Source organism: Temnothorax curvispinosus, unplaced genomic scaffold (assembly GCF_003070985.1).
Source record: "Temnothorax curvispinosus isolate PA1 unplaced genomic scaffold, ASM307098v1 QBEX01001498.1, whole genome shotgun sequence".
Classification (NCBI taxonomy): domain Eukaryota; kingdom Metazoa; phylum Arthropoda; class Insecta; order Hymenoptera; family Formicidae; genus Temnothorax; species Temnothorax curvispinosus.
Genome location: NW_020211278.1, coordinates 785,509 through 794,710, shown reverse-complemented (window position 1 = coordinate 794,710; position 9,202 = coordinate 785,509). Strand labels below are relative to the sequence as shown.

Sequence of the window (9,202 nt, the reverse complement as noted above, 5' to 3'; positions counted from 1 at the left end):
AATTAGGTTTCATATTTGGCTTTAAAACCTATTTGATATTGTAGTAGAGATGTTGAAAAGTAACTCAAAAATTTTTTGGATTTTTTGAAAGCCTAGAATATAAAAATAACATGAAGTGAACTTAACCTTTTGACTCCCGAGAAAGCTATTTTTGCGGCTCCGAACAAATATCGAAATTCTGTGCAATGTGTATGTTGTTTATATAAATTATAATTTAATTATATAAGTAACATAAATAATAACATATACATTTTTTGAGAAAAAAAGGATACTATTTTAATGAAAAAATGCTGGCAATCTAAAGGTTAAGAGCTCCAGCTTGCTAACGGCGTTAGTAAAAGAATAATTGCTGACGGAGGGTTAATAACATAACAAAATTGTTCAATAAAGCTTGCAACATTTTTGTACTTGTAATACCTATGAGACTTGTACCTATATACAGTGTAATTGTGTATTTTTTAGGTTTCCAGCTTATCTTGGCATTAAAAACATTTGACCTAGTAATGATAATGAAAACGACAACTGTGACAAGCGCTCTAATGTTAGAGATGTTTTTCTACAGTATTGTGGGCGATTATCTGAAGTGTCAAATGGAAGAAATTGCGTACTCGATCTACAGCTGCAATTGGTACAACTTTCCATTGAATTTAATGAGAAATGTAGTGTTCGTCATTATGCGGTCGCAACAACCTGTTCAGTTCGTAGCCGGCAGATTTTTCGTCATAAACTTAGAGAGTTTTATGACCATATTAAAAAGCTCGCTCTCGTACTTATCCGTCCTGAGGGTAATGGTGGACGCGTAAGACGTAGGTATTTGTTGAAAAACTCAAAAAGATAACATTGTACACACGTAGGCAATATTATTTTGTAAAATTGTTACAAAACACAATGATGCAGAATATGCTTGTAATTCAAAATTTAAATAAAATTAAATTCTTTATCACGTTTGTAAATATATTATACATCACAGTAACATATCACTTAAACAAATTTTGCTACGACGTGTGATTTGCAATTGCCAAAATGCGATTGCTGCATACAATTTGTTAACTGTCAAGTAAGCAATATATCAATAACTTATCAACAGATTCAAGTAGAATATTGCGGCAGATTGCCATTAATTACATTCACATTAAACTTGTGTTATTAGCAGATTTTGGCAGTACAGTCCGACAGATTGCAAACAATTTGCATACATAAAATGTATTTGAACAATTTTGATGTCACTAACAACACTTGTGAGTTTTAAGAAACTGATGTACTAAATTCCAAATTAATTAAACGTACCTTTGATAAAAAAAATAGTATTAAAATAAAAGGAGTATTGCATTGCAACACGATCAATGACGAATGATAACTGAAGATTGTGCATCGGAAAGAAAATGAAACATCGACCCTCCTATTCCGGTTTAGCTATATTCTGCTTCCAAATATAAAAAATTGTTTCTTCTAGTTTATAAAATAACTGTGTTTTGGAAAATAACAAGGTACATTAGCAAATGTTAAATTTACATAGTAAGTGTTCAATTGCGCAACTTGAATGAAATATGAACGTGAAAGCGAACCATCGTCGATGATCGACTCATATTACGGACAAAAAGATATCATTGAATATCGTGCAACGTGGCAGCTCTACAATATGACTACGAAAATATCATGGAATGACGATGTGGCATACGCTATGACTCCCCTCAAACTCTTAACTCTACCATTAGGCATTTGGCCATTACAAGAATATGATATATTTTCTTTAGTCCGTTCTATCGTGTGCGGCATCGGTATGGTACGTTCTCAATTTTCATATTTCATATCGCAATAAAATTTCTCTGCCACTTGTATATTCGACGTATCAAGTTCGACAGTGAGGTGTTCAGTTCAGCATCAGTAGTAACGAAAAACAACAGTAAAGCTTTATAATAAACAGTCCTTCCTGTCTGTGTAGACCGCGATGATGATCACGTTGTTCCTCGAACTCAATTTCGGTAGTGGTGATGCGTACATAAAAGTCGATGGTCTTATGATCATGGTGTGCAACGTTCTCGCTGTACTAAAATTATTGTCATTCCGCTTATACGCTGACAATCTGACTCGCAATTATTCTTCTGCTGTGAACGATTATCATGCAATCGACACTGAGGAGAAGCACACGATCATGCGGCGGCACGCTTACATGGGAAGGATGATTTGCTATAGTACTCTATTTTTTGCCTATTTAGCTTCAACAATTTTCATGCTGGTGCCTATGATAGCAGACAATAAGAACGTCCAAGTTAATGTATCCATTAAGAATCAAGCATTGGAATTACCCGTGCCTTTAACACTTTTAGAAGACTTGCATATGCCTACGAGTTTATTCTGGTTGATGTCTACGATACAATATGTTATATTGATGATCAATTGCACCAGTAATTGTGGTAATAAATTAATTATTAATATTGAGCAGATTTGCATTAACTATAAAATTTTAATTTATTTTTAACATTTTACTTTGGCAAAATTTTATTTTACTAAAATTAAGCAACATTAATAAAATTCCCAATTTTTCCATTTTTACATTCAGCAATTTTATTAAGTATTAGCAGTTATTTAGTTTTACAAACTATAAAACTTGACGTCTAGTTAAGATATTTATTTTTATCAGTATTAAATATTGGATTTTTATATATAAGTTCTTAAATAGATGTTCTTGTTTAATATATGATTATAGCCGTCTTAATTGCAAAATGCGATAACATTTTGATTTCTTTTATACCACTCCTGCTTGATAATCTTTTTATTATTATCAACTTTCAATCCAAATAATTATATTAACGCAAGACTAAAATATATTTGTAAAGGAAATGATTCACTTTTTCTCGCAATTACTCTTCATATTTGCGGACAAATGGAAATCCTAAAAATTGAATTGTTCAATTACGGCGTTAAAAGCAAAGACATAAATGAAGATTTTTCAGTATTGGCATCAAGACATCATTATCTAATAGAGCATGCGGAACTTCTGGTAGACACAATAAGTTTCGTTTTGCTTGTGCAAATGCTGTTTAGTTCTATTCTTATTTGCTTAATGGGTAAATATCTTTCGATTTCAATACTTCTTCGATTGTGTGATATAAGCATTATTATACCGTTAGAATAGTAAATTTGTAATAAAAACAAAACTACGTAACAAAGCTATAATTTTATCAAATATGTCCACAAGATCTTTTCTGATCCTATACAGGGTGTTATCTAAGTAAGTACACAAACTTGAAAGAGTTTTTTCTTGGCTTATTTTAAAAAGAAAAGGTTGTACATGTATCCTAAACTGCTTTGTTTTCAAAATACAGGGTGTCAAAGATGCACACGCTGGTGGACCTGAAAATGTTTTATCAGTACTAGAAAATAGTTCTCAATACCAAATGTACACATATCAAATTTGAATAAGACATCTTTAAACGTTTTCCAGATTTTCGAAACTTTCATTTTTTTCCCACAATTTTGACACCCTGCATTTTGAAAACGAAGCAGTTTAAAACATATTTTATAAAACTTTTTCTTCCTAAAATAAACCAAGGAATATTCCCTTCAAGTTTGTGTACTTACTTAGGTAACACTCTGCATATCCGGTGTGACATTTTAATAACATAATAAAATTATACTATAAAGCTGTCAAAATTATTGTGTCAGTATAATGCTTTAAAGTTGACTTCTGCATGCAGTGTAATTGTGTGATTTCAGGTTTCCAACTTATTACAGCATTGAAAGCACATGACGCAGGCATGGTAACTAAAACTACAACGGCGTTGAGCGCTTTCCTGTTACAGTTATTTTTCTATAGTTTTGTGGGCGATTATCTGAAATGCCAAATGGAAGAAGTTGCGTACTCAATCTTCAGCTGCAATTGGTACAATTTGCCATCGAAATTGATGAAGAATGTTTTGTTCGTCATCGTACGATCGCAGCAACCTGTTCAGCTATTAGCTGGTAGATTTTTTGCCGTAAACATCAAGACTTATATGACTATATTAAAAAGCTCGCTTTCGTATTTGTCTGTCCTACGAGTGATGATGGACGCGTAAGGTTTCTGTTGAGAGAAAAACTCGAAAAGATAACATTTGTATACACACACGTAAGCAATTGGCCGCGTTCAGCAGACACAACTGTTGAGTTCGTCTTATCAACGCTCTGCGTTGCGTGATTGGTTCTAAAAGTAAGAGCCACGCACGTTCGACTGACTCCACGGCTTGGTTTCCTAAACGCGCCCAATATCATTTTGTTACAAAACACGATGATGAATATGTTTCGAATTGAATAATCAAAAAATAAAATTAAATTCTTTATTACATTTGTAAACATATTGTATATCACTCTAACACACCATTTTAAGAAGTTTTGCAATAATGCGTGACTCACGATTGCGTAAATGCAACCGTTGCATATAATTCGATAACAACAAAATATTCGCAATATATGCTAGCAACTTGCCAATATTGAAACAAATTATTACAGCAGAGCAACTGCATCTGCATTAAACTCATATTCCACTAATAGATTTTGTCATTATATAGTCTGACAGCAGATTGCTGCCAGAAATCGAGTAGAATTATTAATCATTTCGTAACCGTCGTTTTGTAACGTATTTAAATTAAATAAATGGATAATTAACTTATAAAGACTCTCAATAATGAAATTAACAAATAACAAAGAAAGGTGGGCTTTGAGTATCAAACGCAGTTAACTGTGCGTGAGTTAACGTTATGTAAACTTTAATTGCTAATACGATACAGTTTATATAGGTGAGCACTCTTAAATATAGAATAGACCAAAGACGCACAGTAATTTCTACGAGGCAATATAAAATTTTACTAATGTTCATAGTCTCTGCAAATGTAAATGGAAATGGAAATTAAAGTTGGATCATAACTGACAAAGAGAAGTGAAGTCAATTGAATCAATCTAAAAAAATGTGAAATTGATAAATTAAAGCCGTGGTAAAGACATCAAAAAGTAAGATTTAAAGCGGACGTAGTTAATATACAATTGAAAGACAATAATAAAATCAAAAGACGAACGTGATTTTAAGTGACAACTGATTCGTCCGGCTGACAAACACTAACAAATGATTTAAATAGTTCAGATACTGCTCGATTTTCGCAGTCGATCTGTTATCATATTTTGCTAACAAATTCTGTTATGTTTTTATTGTTAGTATTTTATTTCTGGACATTTCTCTTCTGGAATGTAAAGTACATTTTTTAAATTTTTTCTCTTGATTTTGTTTTCTCTTATTTCTTTGAATGATAATCCAAAAGCTGAAAATAAAAGCTGAAAATAAAAGCTGAAAATAAAAGCTGAAAATAAAGGCTGATAATAAAGGCTGATAATAAATGCTGAAAATAATGAGACGCCTCCCTTTTTTCCGAGGGCATCTCTTTCATTAATATTTAATTACTTATATTATATTACATTACATGTTACCAACTTGTTAATATTATAATTGTATTACTGTGTTTTATAAAACTTTATATCGAAAGAAAAGGACCCACTTTTACCGGACATCGTTGCAATTAAATGTACTTTGGCTAAACTTGGCCTAGATTTTTTTTTTTTTTTAATTAAGTTACACTTTCAATTTTATAGCCAAACTTTCATCCGATAAAAATGGGACCTGTAAAGGCCCTCCACCACCCCCGCCGATTCCAATCAGCGGTCCTCATTTCCCTAGATATAAGCTTTATATTTTTTGTTTTTACTTTTTTTATACAATTTCTATTTTTTACACAAGTTTATGCCAAAATCTAATACACGTTAAAAAGCAATAAAACAATACAAAATTACATAGGTAGTATAAGATAAAATTGTGTACATATAAGATATCTTATTAATTCCGGATTACACAAAATAAATGTGTATCTATATTAACACATTGTCCGTAATTTATAGCAATATAACTCAACAGTATTGATAAATGACATCTATAGTTACGCAACATTTATTATCAATTATAAATTTAAAATTATGTAGCTTACAAAATTTTACGTAGTGCAAGCAACCGCACTCAGAAAATTATTAAATTTTACAATTACCCTTCTTCAATCATAGAAAAAAATATTCCCAATACTGGCATGTTTGACAATATTTTGGAAAAAAGAATTTTGTAGTAAATATTATTACGCGAAAATTCAAGTAAAACTTCAGGTTAAGCCAATGATCAAATAAGGTAAATCACGATCAAACATTTGGCAATAAATCGATCCACAATACTTGCGATACCTATAATTGTGATATTCGTAATTTCTATAATATATCACTGATACACAATGCAAGTCCTTCATACTTATTTTTATTTTACGCGATAATGAATATAACTTCAGAAGCATTAAGCGTTTACGTACGTGTCTTTTATGTCCATTTCTACTAATGTAGATTAACTTTAATCGCGGTTTAACTTACTTTTCATCTTTTTCTAGTTCTTAAAATTAGGGAAAGATAAAAGATAAATTAAACCAAGATCAAAGCATGATATTACACATATTTATTTAGAATTACATATTTTTACTTAATTTAAATTAAAAAATTTAATTCTAAATAAATATGTGTATTATATTAAGTAAATAAGCTATTGGCAGCAATCTAAATAAATATTTGTTTGGATCTAAATATTTTTTTTCTCAGTGAAGAAATTGCGACAATGACCGTTTTTGTCACGTTTAAGGAAGGATAACAAACTCAACAATTTGGCCAGATCAAGGCTGGATTCGGGGAGCGCGCTATTAGCGCTATTTGCTTATTTTATCCTTGTTTTACACTTGATGAGCGATAAAGATAGAATGATGCAATAGCGCTAATAGCGCGCTCCCCGAATGCAGCCCAAGATCCCTTCGCCGAGTGGCACGCTGGTTAGCAACCAACGCAGAAAAAAACGATCTTTATAGTGACGAGCGACCTGAATTTTTGTTATTTATTAATGGGAGAACATTTAATGAGAAAAATAAAATCTTCTCTAAGAATGTAATAATTAATTCAGCGATTGTGAAACATGTGGTTAGTCGTCATGGACTCATTGCCAAAACTACTGCTTTCGGAAACCACTAAGAAAATCTGGGATTAATTTTGCTCCTGCAACGATAGCCCCCAATTTTCAATGAGACTCCGAACTAGTTGCAGATAGTTCCTTCGGAAATCGATGAGAAGTTACTCATCACGACAAAGATCATTCCGATTCTACGCCGGTATACGAACCACAGATTCGTTCGAGTTCACCTGACGTGAGGGACAGCGATAAAGCCCATCGCCGAGACAGCAATCCCAACTACAAACATGAAAAAAACGCGATGTTCGCAATGGCCTTTCACAAATATTTGCCGCGAAAAGAAATGTAAGAAATTAATTTAAAACTAAAAAGAATTTAAGAAATTAATTTAGTACTAAATTAATTTCCTAAATTAGTAAATTTAGGACTAAGCAATTTTACGACTTTTGAAGTACCTGACGATAATGCTCCTGAATCTCGAAATTATTTTCTAGAATACAATATTTGTGATACATTCGATCGTGACTCAATAAAATGCAGATATCAAATTTCACGAGTAGAAAGTTAACATTCGATCACTAGCTTAGCATGAAATCTTTGTATTTTTATTTGAAAAATTCTTATTATAGTACATTATAAAAATTGGCGATAACTTTGAACGCTATTAAAGAAGGATAAAATAAAAAATTTAAAAAGAAAATATTTTATTATGTTCTAATTTAGAAAATTTCGTGTTATATACGCGTTTCGATTTTGTGTAATCCAGATTACACAATTTAAACATACACTTTTCTACAATTACATTTTACAATTTCATATAACAGGATAATAATGTTTGTACATGATTCTGAACCTTATATTATTGTATTTCTACACTCTCAGAAAAGAATTCTAGATACAATACTATTAGGATCGAAATAGGGCCAATCATATTTTAATCTTAAATAGAAGAATTCTTAAATTCTATCTAGACTTCTATTAGATAGTATATTGTTTATCTTAAATAGAGGAATTCTTAAATCTAGAATAAAATAATCTTGATGCTATCCCTCTAATTTTCTCAGAATTATTCTAGATTCAAGAATTCCTCTATTTAAGATTAAAATATTCTTCTTTTAATACTAAATATGATTGGCCCTATTTTTCGATCCTAATAGTATTGTATCTAGAATTTTTTTCTGAGAATGTATAAAAATAAATACAAATTTCTTAAAATTATAAAGCACATTAATTTGTTTCATTATCGAATTACCCCTCCCTCATCCCTACCTATTCGTATCCCTACCTACCCAATTTTTATCTAGTTTTTACCCACATCCCTACCTACCAATTTTTTAAATCTATTTTTTACCCATATTTCTATCTATTTACGATGCCTAATGCCTTTCCCAGGCCTCCACTTTCTCTCACGCTGCTCGGGGTGTCCTTCGTGTTCCCTCGATGCGAAGCTGATGCTCCTTTCTGCGCGCGCGTGGATATTTTCTGTAACATAAAAATAATCGAATCGATTAAATAATTGTCACGCGCATTGAACATTTTATTCGTTATTCAGATTAATAACATTCAATTTACTTCATCGCAAAAAGGTCTCTACCTTAGAATCAACTTGAATCAAATTTTTCAAATTATTTCTTTTTACTAATTTATATTTTGAAACACGGTTTAATGTAGTAACTAAATAAAAACAAACGAAAAAAAAGATTCTATAATATCTTTAAAAAAAATAAAAAATAACACTTACCAGAAGTGTTAGTACGCCGATGCCCGATGCCTATCCTAGGCCTCCTCCTCCTTTCAGGCTACTCGGGATATCAGCTTCGCAGGATTTTTTCGCTGCTCCGATGTCACCTTCTGCGTCGTTATTTTCTGAAATACTCAAATGAACAATTCGATTAAGTAAAAACAGAAGAGATAAAACATTTTTGGACATAAATAACATAGTACGTAAAAACCAATTACACTCACCACTTTTTTCCTGCTGTTCCGGCCGCAAAATCCATCTCCACCTTCGGGTCAGATAGGAGTCTCGAGCCACATTGAGACTCGTGACAATGCAGTGTGACTTCATCCATTAAGCAAGAAAAATCAAGAAGCCATTCCGGCTATATTGCATTAATTTTACGACGTTGTTGCAATATAGTCGAAATGTTTCTTGACCTTTCTCGCTTAATGGAAATGTAATTGCTGAAA

The 9,202-nt window shown here is 31.7% G+C and overlaps 2 protein-coding genes and 1 long non-coding RNA gene across 3 annotated transcripts in view; 2 read left to right on the top strand and 1 right to left on the bottom strand.

Moving 5' to 3' along the window:
• Positions 1-4,173, top strand: part of LOC112465266 — a 12,443-nt gene extending 8,270 nt beyond the window's left edge. Inside the window, exons 7-11 of the mRNA XM_025032740.1 lie at positions 463-799; positions 1,561-1,783; positions 1,943-2,414; positions 2,838-3,068; positions 3,718-4,173. Coding sequence (XP_024888508.1) covers positions 463-799; positions 1,561-1,783; positions 1,943-2,414; positions 2,838-3,068; positions 3,718-4,058 — 1,604 coding nt within the window. The 3' untranslated portion in view covers positions 4,059-4,173. The remainder of the gene's footprint in view (positions 1-462; positions 800-1,560; positions 1,784-1,942; positions 2,415-2,837; positions 3,069-3,717) is intronic.
• On the top strand, positions 469-1,079 carry LOC112464979 (odorant receptor 9a-like). The gene has a single exon (XM_025032309.1). The coding sequence runs from the start codon at positions 504-506 to the stop codon at positions 801-803; it is 300 nt and encodes a 99-aa protein (XP_024888077.1). The 5' UTR covers positions 469-503; the 3' UTR covers positions 804-1,079.
• A 4,195-nt stretch (positions 4,174-8,368) lies between the features above and the next one.
• On the bottom strand, positions 8,369-9,060 carry LOC112464680. The gene is made up of 3 exons (XR_003041943.1): positions 8,978-9,060; positions 8,754-8,878; positions 8,369-8,494 (listed from the first exon to the last, which is right to left on the bottom strand). It is a non-coding gene; the product is annotated as an uncharacterized LOC112464680 (long non-coding RNA).
• Between the last annotated feature and the right edge of the window lie 142 nt (positions 9,061-9,202).

What these genes read in the sequence shown, in the direction of transcription:
- LOC112464979 (XM_025032309.1), top strand. Translation starts at nt 504, where the DNA reads ATGATAATGAAAACGACAACTGTGACAAGCGCTCTAATGTTAGAGATG.